A 12,328-nucleotide genomic window follows, 5' to 3' on the forward strand; every position below is an offset into this window, starting at 1 on the left:
TTTTGAGAAGATTCACCCTGCAGTGGTACTCAAGGTACTCTGATAAGCTAAGAAGAGTAAATGTTAGATGGTTTTTAAAAAGTCACATATACGTTAGATGGTTTTTAAAAAGTCACATGTATTTGCATGTAACAATTCCTGGTACCTGAATGCTACCTATCTAAATCTGCAATGCATATTTAAACTGCAAAATGTAACAGAAGATTGATTTATTTTTTCAGAGGAATGATATTTTTATCAGAGGTTTGTGAATTACTAGTGTAATAAAATAATATAGACATATGTTTATAATCTGTGAAAGACTTTATTTTAGAAAGTCTTTCCTTTTTTGTCTTTCCTTTCCTAGGGCTGAGGGAAAAAACAACCAACCAACCGAACAAACAAAACCCCAAAAAAACAAAGAAACCCACTTTGCTTCTTCCACTACAGCAGGTAAGGGCTATAGGGCAGAGTTGGTGAATAGCCCAAGAGGTGAACAGGACTCTCTCACCTCAGTGCCCTCCTGATTTCTTCTTTGACATGAAGGATAGATAGCTGTAACTCAGTATTTCGGAAAGCCTCTTCTTGGCTTTCTCTTGCAGAGCTGAGTTGGCAAGGCCACCAAGCCCCATACACAGGGGTACTGATTGATTCTGGGAGCTCAGGGAAGTAAGAATTGATACCAGGGCCAACTAAGATTGGTGGAAAATAGTTTTCCTACTACTTCACATGCCTACCTATCTAAAATACCATCGTATTTTGCCTTTTACTGTCAGTTTAAAGCATTGTCTGAGAAGTCCCTAGTATTGATACAAGTCTGAGAAATCTCAAATAGGATATGTGGAACAGTTAAAAATGCCATATTGGTGATGACTGTGGAAGAGGGAAAAGGAAATTGTGACAAGGACGTGGAAGGAGAAAAAGTGAGCAAAAAGGGTGTGATGCAGAAATCTTCAAGCCAGAGAGAAATGTAACAGACATTTTGAAATTAATCAGGGTTGAAGGAGAATGTTATGAGTTTGGGAGCAGCCCAGATAGTTATGTTTCTTTACTCCCACGAAATAAGCAGCATTACTTTATACACATTTTAGACATCTAGTGTACTATTTAATCAACTTTTTTGTGAAAACCACTTTGTGGTAAACTTTAAAAAATACTTTTTCTATTTTGTTTAATACCCCTTCTCTGAAATAAACATTCTATTACACAAATCAAGACTGACACAAAACATCATCCATCCTCAATGGCTGAGTTTCTTATTAAATTTCCAATTTATTTTCTAATTTAACTCTTCCCCTCCCCATTACATTTTGTCCTCTGAGTTTGAAAATAGCAGGTCAAAGCAAAACTGTGGAACTACTTATTAGGATCTGCAAGTGCTCCTATGTGACCATACCACAGTAATTTGGCATTCATAATAAAAGTTCAACAAGAATATTTTGCAATTGTAATAAATCATTAGAATCACAAAATGTGCAAGGAATGCACTGAGAATTTAGTTGGAGACTTGAGTTATCTAATTTCCTTCCAAATATTTATTCATTTCACTCCTAGTTCATTCACACTTTTATCACAACCAATTTACCATATCTTTATTGAAGTCTTCCTCTTTCAGATTCACCCCCTGCTGAATTTCAGCCTCCAGTGGTTCAAGCAATTTTTGTATATCTGAGTTAAACTGCTCCAATTCCTTCAAAGGAATGGAGGCCTAAAAAAAAAGATAGTGCTAATTTAAATCAAAATTACTTTTTATTAGAAACATAAACCCAAAAAATTACATTTGTTCAAACTCCTGTTGCTAAACTAATGACATGCATTTATGTTTCCATATTATATTTTATGAAAGCTTTGAAATACAACTGGGAAAGTACCTGAGGATGCAAATAAAGACAAACATTTAACATCATCAGAGCTGAACATCCATGCAAGATAATGAAATTTGTCATTCTCTTCTTTCAACAAAAGTCCATTTCCATATAGTTGATTGAGCTAATTGTTAATATTCTAAAGTTGAATTTGATCTTATTTAAAATATTCTGATATAAATACCATTTGTGTAAATATGTCTTATCTGAAACTGCCTCATTCATCAAGTAATAGTAACCTTAGGTAGAAATGCAGAATTGTCTCCTTCTCCTCAGAAAAACTACATGGCAATCTGCTCCGATATTTTAAATGACATTTTTAGCATGGAAAATTTGACAGGTGTGCTCTCATAAGACAAACAATGCCATGAGCTTGCCTTAGGAATACTTCATTTGGTAGCACACATACAAAAAAATCAAGTGAATAAACCCAAAATATTTCACATAAAAAATCTGAATATGTGTTTTCCAACCTTACAAATATCACAGTTTCTTTGATTTTGAAATTCATATTGACCATAGTCTCAAAAACCTCTTTTTTTCTATAAAAGACACTTGAAGAGGAGTGATCAATAAAAATACATTGCAATTTAAATATATATTCAAAAGAGTAGGCAAGATTTAATTATCAAAGTTTAAATTGTTAATAAATATTGATGCTATTGATCTTTACCCTTTATTCAATTTCTTTGCATTAAAACACTAAAAATATTTTATACCTGACAGCTTCTGAAAAGTCATAGATGACATATAGAAATCTTATTTTCTTACAGAGCTAAACATTTCCCCATTTGTAAAACCAATTCAGGAACAACCCCCAGTGTCTTATGCCAGGATGACTGCATGCATAAAGTCTGGTCCCCACCTATGGTTCCCCATCACATTCCAACAGTCACAGTCTTACTCTTTCTTTATCAAACGGCATCTCCTAGAGGATCATAAAGATAAATGTTCAAGGAAAATATCTACTAATGAAGAAGTGAATAATCAAATGCTATTCATGAAAACATGATTTGCACACACAACATGAATATACACATATCTGCCAGGCCCTTTTATACACATGAGGAAGAATATATGGGCTCTTTCTAAAAAAAGTGACTTATTTTCAGTATTATTTTTAAATCTGAATGAACATTTGCCATTTGGAACATCATAGCAGGTTCTGGAACTGGTACAGAATGGTAGTATTATAAATATGCTTAAGGGATGCTTCTGCTGTTGTATTATAAACATACTTCTACACTTTTAAAACATATTACTCAAAGTATTACAAAAGCAAAAGATGAACAAACTTTCAAATCATAACTAAGCAATATTAATTTGATACTATTTTGTGTTATTGAATTGCTCACATTTGCTAATATCTAATTAGAGCAACTGCACTATTCCACATAATTATGTGAAAATACATTGATAGGTATTTTTAAAATAACTTTGAGTGCTGAGGTGTCAAAATAACATGGGTCCATTCTGGGGCAGATTTATCTTACTCCTATGTGTGCTTTCTCTCTAGCTCACCCTCTCTCTCCACATAATCAAATAGAGAGTAATTTCAAAGACTCAGAACTTGGGCCTCAATGTATCTTTATCAATACTCCTTGCCTAATGCATTGTATTATCTTCCCAATTTAACTATAACTTTCACAATATCTCCCAGATATTCATCTTTAGCTGGGATCTCACTTTTGAATTTTAATATAGACTCTCCAAAAACCAGCCAATTTCTCACTTAAGGTTCAACATGTCTAGAAATGAACTCATTGTCTTTTCCCTAAAGCTGCTGGCAACACCAACTTCCCTAGTTCTGTAAATAGAAAACAATTTTTTATCAGTCATCCAGTCTTAGCATGTGAGTCATGTTATTTTTCAACACTTCACTCTAATATCTAATCAAATCAAATCATTGTGCATTCATTCACCATGATCTACTTGCTTTCTATTCCCAGAGATATCATCTCTTATACTCCTTACACAGGAGTTATGGCAATAACCTCCTTACCGGAGTATAATCTCCTCATGTCCCAGTTCCATACTTTGCTCTGTGATCAGGTCAATATATTCCAAAAACATGACCTTCATGAAGGTATTTCTCTAGTAAACTAGTTCAAGTAAAGTCCAAACTCCAGCACAATAGTCAAGGCTTCCCCTGACATTGCCCCAAGGACCTTTCCAGCCTTATTAAAGTACTCCTAATATCAACCTTTCTTATAGGCCTTTTGGTGAACTCTGGGTATGACCCCCTTCTTGGTCTTTAGGATGTTTTATAATCTTCTGGTGAAGACCCTAAGCTCCTTCATGAGAATGCTGAGATTGAATCAGGGCTCCACCATTTAGTAGTGGGGGGACCTTGGACAAGTTATGTGTCCTCCTTGAGTTCCAGTTTCTTGATTTGTAACATTAAGATAAGAAGAGTATCTACTTCATAGGGCTGTTATGAGAATCAAATATAGTTAGAATGTTGTCTGAGATACAATAAATGCTTAATAAATATGGGTTATTATTTTCTCCCCAAATCTTATGTATCCATATTACATACAGAAACTGCTCAATAAATATTGACTCTTACTGTTTCCTCTCAAAACTGTACCTATCCATTGACTCCATTAAAAGATCTTTCGAAAACATATGGTTTATAAAGGATAAAATAAATGCTTGTTGACATAGCATTTCTATTTTACCAAGGTAACTGACAAAATCATTAAGTTCTAATGGTGAGGATGGAGAAACTAAGTTTGGTAACATTCAATCATTCTGAACAACATAACTTGTTGATTAATTAATCTGTATTGATGCAGAGGGTAGTTTCGTAGAGGGTGTCAAAGGGCTTTGTATTTGTTCAGCTCTGTGCAGTATTTTCATCAGTAATTATTTGAAGACACAAAAAGCATGTAAAAAACATGCAATGAGAAGGATGAGTTCCATGAATATCCCATAAAAATAAGGAATTTTTCAGTCTTGTTCAACCTGGAGTCATTCCTGGTACATAGGAGGCACTCATAAATGAATATCGCCTAAGTAAAGGAATGACTATTCATGAGGTAGTAGAATAAATATTTCAAGGAGCTCTTGAAAGATCTAGAATTTTAAACAACACAACTTCTAGGGTATAAAATCAAAAAGACCTAATTGGCCAAATGCTAGAAACACTGATACCACAAAGTACAAAAATCAGTATAAGCAGATACAAATAGCTTTTAGGAAATACTACTACAGAACAATTAACTAAGTAATTTGAACTTAGATTTTATTAGTAGTATATGTAGGGTCCAGATTTCCTGATCAAAGATTATCATGCATTTGTTTAAAAAGGCCATTACATAGTTTAGCGAATTGAATAACTTGAATCAATGGGTAGAAATTACTTGGAGCCTGAATTTTAGTTCAATACAAGAATAACTGATTAGTGCTATGTTTCTTTTTTTTCTTTTTAAAAGCACTAATTTTAAAGTAGTGAGTTTCCCATTGCTGAAAATATACAGAGGCAGGATGATGATGTATTAGGGTATATGCTACACTTTTCACATGAATACTTCCCCCAAAATTTATCAACTTATAGTAAATTCTCTGAATTCAAAGTTTTAAAAAAAAATCTGTAGTAATGCAGCTAGAGAGAAATATAATGCAAATCATATATGTAATTTTAAATGTTCTAGATGCCATACTAAAAAGTAAAAAGAAATGGATGAAATTAATAATAATAATTTTTATTTATCTAATTTCCCAAAATATCATATAAGCCTATAATCAATCTAAAATTAAGAAGATATTTTACGTTCACTTTCTCATATTAAGATTTCAAAAACCACTATGTATTTTACACTTCTTAATTTGGAGTAGCCACATTTCAAATGTTCAATAGCCATATGTGGTTCATGGTTACCTTTTTAGTCTGTACAGATCAATAGCAATTATTAGAACTATGACTTTGAAAAGAACAAATAGTTCATTATTAGGTTGAAATGTATCACAAGAGCAATATCTTACTAATGAAAGTCAAGATGCTGAAATTTTAGTTAAGAAATTTTAGTGGATTTAGACAATTCTTATAATTTCCATCTCACTCACTAGCATTCAGATATGTTCTCTGAGAGGAATTTTCTAGAAGCCGTCTGGGGATAGGAAAACTTATGGCAATGGGTTCCACATGTTCTAGAAGGAGTCTCTATTCTTCATTTAATGTGTAACTCTACTTTCTGCTGCAGTATCTCTTATATATTTGAATATAATGTTTTTCATTTTCAATGGTTTATGCTTTGTCTCACCACATTTTTAATCCCTGAAGTTTGGAATATATCTTATATACTCTATTTTCTATAGCAAATATAGCTCTTTTTTTGTATAGAAAAGGTACTTACTATATCAACTACCAGTTTTAGAACATCCAATATATTAATTGAATTAACTAAGTTGTGACCAATTTTGCAAACAAAATAACCATAAGTATTCAAACCCAATTATTCTGGCTATACTATTAGCTGGATAAGACACCATTTGACATTCACGATATTAAAACTCTTTGTTCAGATCCAAGGAGTTGGGAAAATTTTAATGCTTCCTTAATAATTCACTGGTTTACCTTTAGGCCATAACAATTCTAATACAGAACGTACTTCTCTGACCAATTAGTTTTATATATCATTCCTTGGTCTTTGTTATCTTTAATTTAGAATTATTATAAAAGTTTATAAAATAAATGCATGATAAGCAAGCACTCATAATTTAATAGCTCAGTCTTGAGTCACCAAAGTTTAAAACATATAAAGTATATAACGCCCACTTTTTAAATTCAGAATTATAATAAATTATTTAAAGAAATTGAAAGTAGTGGTGGATAAGTCATCTTAATTATTGTGTAAATTACTTCTAGTGAATTCAAAGAAAATATATGACCACAGAACTAGAATCACAATTAAGTCACACAATGTTAGACAATGCACATAAGATAGGTTTTAGCATACATAGAAAATAGTCAAACACAGATTATAATATTGTAGGGGAGAGTATAAACCAGGCTTAGGTTTTACACAATTTAATTTTTTACTTACCTTTTCATCTTAACAGCTTTAACATGACTGTGTAGTCATACAAAATACAAATAAAGTAAGACATAGGAAAGTTTAATAAACAGATAAACGGACACAAAAGAAAGAAGAGACAGAGAAACTGAGAAAGACAACACTTTGTTTTCCTTGATTTTTTAATGTTTCAGATTGCTTAACAGCTATTAGTTGTGCTTTGCTGTATGATTTAGGATTAATGAAATTTAAGGCTTTGTTAAAGTCTTAGCATTTAAGGTGACTTATATAACAAGTTAACAAACAATAACACACTGAAAAAGGCAAAATCAATTACAAATTGATTCATTGTAAATTGGAAGCATTCAAATTACTCAGATACACTTTATAATTTTTAAATTGTAACCTTATTTTTAGTTAAATATTACTTCTAACGTGCATAGATACACTAACATAATAATGACTGTGTTTACACAGACAGCAAAGTAAACATTTGTTAAAATAGACTATGTAATCTCAATAATCATGATAAATGGCCACTACATTCAAATAACACTAATATCTAAATTGAAACTAAATAATCCAAGTGCTACAGATTGCTTTAAAAATGCTTTGAATCAGTCTCCTCTTTGCATTCTGCAGCTTTGAAAATTTACTTATCATTACAATTTCAGTATAAAAAATAAGATAAATCATGGAAACTAAAAGGAATAAAGTTTTAATGACCAGTAACATCCTGTGATACAGAAAAGACATACCACTTATGTGATATGAAGGGTTATTTCAAATCAAAATATCTGAGAGGAAAGAAAACTTACAAAGAGAAATAAGCATATTAAAAAGACCTATCTAGAATGAAGATAATCACATAGTTTATAGATTCATTCATTCATTCATTCATTCATTCATTCACTTACTTTAAATTCATAAGAGCAAACTCCAGAAAAACATAAGAAATTAATTTTTTAAAATGAAACAAATTGGCTGAAAACAGTGACATTATATTGGCTGGACTCTTTTAATAGCTAGGTGAGGTACTGGCTTATATTTGATGCTTTCAGGATGAAAATGTGAAAATGTGGTAACTTTGCAAACTTGTGAAGTTAATTAAAGGACGTTACCCAGTACATTGGCTTTGAATTGATGAAATTAATCTCATGGTCATACTTTTCAGAATTAGATATAAAATATATTGGTCGGTTAAGATATATTAGTGGTAAAAGAATCAGCCCACTGCCTAATTTTTGTTAAATATAACTTGGAGTATTTCTCAACCTCATGATTAAATGAGTTCAGAAGTAGCAGCTGAAACAGAAGAAAGGATCATACTGTAAAAATATATGAGGGAGACAAATAAATTAAGAGCAAAATTACAACACTTTGGACAACTGTATTATTTCTTCCTTTCCTTCCCTCTCTCCCTTCCTCTCTCATTTCTGCTTTCAATTCTTTTTGTTTTTAATACAAAGAAGTGCACTGAAATCATTGCTTTTTAAAGTGAAATTGGACATGTTTATGTTAACATATAACACACCAACAATAAATACCTGCTAATATAAACAGAGGTAATGAAGTATGCTGGGTGTCAGTATGCTGAAGTGGACAAAGCTATGAACCAGGATCTGACATTTTTCTAACCAAGCTAACTGTAAGAACATGGGCAACTCACTGGCTCTCACAGCTCCCTGGAAATATCTGAAAGTCCCTGGTCCAAGGAATGATCACTTTTGCATCCACTGAGAAATGAGTTTTCCTCCTTAAAGGATCACAATCAAGAATCACCAAATAGCTTTATGCGTTTTAAACTGTCATGCTAATAAGACCCAGTTAGTTCTAGCAAATGACACTGTTCAACAAACTCAATTAACATCTACATTGAAAACATTTGAAATGATTATAAAAAGAGTTTGTTACCAAATTTTCAAGAGAATTAACCTTGAAAAAGAGATAGCAAGTTACAAATGTGAAAAAAAACATTGTTAATATAGGAATCCTGTTGCTAATTTCATTTCTTATTTATTCCAGTGAAATAAAACTAGCTGGTATAGTATTACAAAGTTGGGGTATTAATTTGTTAATATTATTTGAGAAATGTAATTGTTACATTTTTAGTACTCTACAAATTATGTACTACCTGTAGAACTTTACCAAAGTTTTTAATCTATGTTTTCTGTTATAGTTTCTTTGTAGAAAATTTTACTAAAATGTGCGTGTGTGTATATATATGTGTGTGTGTGTACACCTATGTATGTACACATACACACACACACATACACATATACAAACAAGAATAACCACACTAATTAATGGGCCATGTTCTCTACTGTGAGAGGAGGTGTTAAATTAGAAAGACACTATAAAGGGTAAAAAGATCAATATATTTGTATTGATAAACCTGATTACTGAAAATTAGGTATTACTTAAAATTTTCAAATCCAAAAAATCTTACTTGGACATTCTAGGTCACATTTATAAGAGGCATTATTTATTTACCACTGATGTTTAGGAAAGCCAAAACATCTATCTAAACTATCAGTTAAAGTATTTATACATTACTTTTCACATATAAAGCCACTATTTAAGATAGATTAGACCCAACCAGATGGGGTTTTTCCTCTGATATATTTTTAATTAAATGAAAAACGCACTGGCTTTCTCAAAGCCCTGTGTGTGTGTGTGTGTGTGTGTGTGTGTGTGTATGCACGCATGCGCATGTGTATGAAAGTCTCTGGTCCAAAGAACGATTACTTTTGCATCTGCTAACACTGATTGGAGGTCAAAAACTTGACACTGTAATCATTATAACAACAAAACTATGAATATTTACACATATAATACCAGATTGTCCAAATTTCATGTTATAATTACACTAAATACATATAGTGAAACTGCTACATGAATTTCAAAAGCAATTTTCAGGCCCATTATGGAAATTAAAGAAGATATGATATAAAATATCTAATGGAACATAACTTTTTTCCCCACTGGCACATATATCTTAACAAAGAATTGAACACATAGAAAACAAGTTCACTTTCCTTTTGCTTAGTACCAACCGTAGGACCAATAATTTAACATTTCAGTTCCACAGAAATTTAAATAGTTAAATGATATATTAAGTTTTATAATATTTTATAACAAAGTAATTGCCTATATTAGTAGGACATGACTAGATAAACCTATTTAGTCACATTACTTTGAAATTAAGTATTATAATGTGGCAAATATATCTTGATGCATATTTTATTCTTGAAACAAGTATGCAGACTTTCATACTCAATGAAACTTGAATCCTGATTCATTTTTCAGCTCACCATCTTTTTGGCCCTCACATATAATAATTTAAGTCTAGGTTAGTTCTCAATGTCTCTAGACCACTGGTTCTCAAAGTGGGTCCCCAGATCTTCAGAATCAATATCACCTAGAAATTTCTTAGACATGCAAATATCAGGCCACAGGCCTACTGAATCATAACCTCTATTGGTGGTGAAGGTGGAGGATAGATAGCAATCTGTGTTTTAACAATTACTCCAAGTACTGAAAGGTTTGAAAGTCGCTGCTCTACTTTATCACTTCCTTTTCATTCCCCAGAGATACTCCTTTATTTGAGGTACTCCATGTTTCTCATCTAGACTATTGCAACAGCTTCCTAATTGGTTTCCCTACTTGCTGTTATTATTCAGCTGAATTCTCTTCACAACCACTGTTGGACTAATCTTTCAACAGTACATTGAAAAAAAAAACATTAAGAACTCCTCATTGCCTACTGAATCAAGCATAAACTATTAGTCTGGTTGTCATGACCTTTTCACACTGTGTCTAATCATCCTTTTCAATTTTATCATCCACAACTAAGCTTCACACTCCATGCTCTACATTTCATATGTAAACTGAATGTACTCTCCATTGAATACTCTATACACTCTTGAGCTTTTTCATAGGTTATCCTGAATTGTTACGTCCTCTATGTTGCTAGAATGGCTGCTAAATTCACTCAGCATACACTCATTCTTGACTCAGTATCTGTGAACATATCTCATTCCACTATTAAACAGTAAGCTCCTTGAATTTATCACACCTTAGCTAGCAATACAGGTACCACAGAAACAAACACTGTGACCTGAAATACTACATGATTGGTAATAAATCATTCATATCAGTCCATTTTCCCAGCCATTCCTTCATTAGTCCTTTAAGATCTACCTCAACTATTATCTCCCAAAATGCAGACCCCCCTCTCCAACTTGGCTTCTCAGAAGATGGAGAGGGAGGAGTAGAGCTGCCATAAGTGGACAGCTTATTATTTATTTCTTCCCTCTATGCATCTGTTTCTTGTCATCTTCTTTTCCTGACAGTACCTTCCTCACCACCACCCTGCTATGTCATCATGTTCAGAAGCTCTAAGACAGAAAGAGTTGAGACATGTTGTCTTTCCCCATTGATTCCATCGACTTTTCCCAAGATTAGGTTACCGCTGACTCATTTTTATAATTCTGACCATCCCCAATAATGCTGCCATTTTCCCAAACTGATTTCATACAGATTAGAAGAGTTTAAACTTTCTTAAAGCGGTGAGATACCACTGATAAATGAAAGGGGAAGAGGTAGCATTTCATGCCATTTCCGGGAAAGGCAGAACTTCCTAGTATTTCTTATATTAGTCCACTTGATAAATCTGTAAGGCTGGTCCTTACAATGGAAACAGCAAAGACATCTTCTTGACCCCAGAAGCCAGAAAGAAATTAGCCATTCCTCCATTACCTTTTCTGATCAATTTCTGTCTCAATTCTCAAAATTTGGTCATTCAAGGCTAACATATGATGGAAATAATTATTGATATTAATGATTTTGACCATATTGTATCTATATAATAATATGTAGGGTTTTTAAATGTATGCTTTTACATATCTTCAGTCATTTGATCTTTATCACAATCTTGAGGGTAAGATAAGACAGATACCATCTGACTACTTTTCTAGATAAAAACATGGCTCTGAGAGATCATTACCATGATCACATTCAAAGCAAGGTTTGTGGCATGAAATGAAGAACTTTTCCCTTTAACCACGATATTCCTCATTAATAGTTAAAAGTTACCACTGCAGAGAACTACATCTGATGGACACGTTCTCAACCAAACTAAACTGAGGACCCCACTGCTCATTGCCTTCTGGATTTTGCAATTTCTTGTCATGAACAGTCCTTGCAGGAGACATAAACTTTGTATTCCTCACCAAACAACAAATCCAAGAATTGCTGGTGAGGTTTTTAGGGTTAAATTTTGCTCTACTCAACTGCCCTTCCTAGCTAACCTTTAAAACTATCCTAAAGTTAGTTCTTATACTGAGTCTACTTTCCACCCATATATATTCCCAACCTACCTTTATCACTGTAGATTTTCTCCCAGATTATTCTTCTAAGTAAAACCCGCCCATAGACTCAACCATGTGAGGGCATACTCCAACC

The 12,328-nt window shown here is 32.7% G+C and overlaps 1 protein-coding gene across 15 annotated transcripts in view; it reads right to left on the reverse strand.

Annotated features, from left to right (window-relative positions):
- Window positions 1-12,328, reverse strand: part of DMD (dystrophin) — a 2,170,621-nt gene that overhangs the window by 1,199,755 nt on the left and 958,538 nt on the right. For all 15 annotated transcript variants that reach the window (XM_025439443.3, XM_025439430.3, XM_025439477.3 and 12 more), the window contains one exon: window positions 1,565-1,687. In XM_025439443.3, coding sequence (XP_025295228.1) covers window positions 1,565-1,687 — 123 coding nt within the window. The remainder of the gene's footprint in view (window positions 1-1,564; window positions 1,688-12,328) is intronic.

Source organism: Canis lupus, chromosome X (assembly GCF_003254725.2).
Source record: "Canis lupus dingo isolate Sandy chromosome X, ASM325472v2, whole genome shotgun sequence".
Classification (NCBI taxonomy): Eukaryota; Metazoa; Chordata; class Mammalia; order Carnivora; family Canidae; genus Canis; species Canis lupus.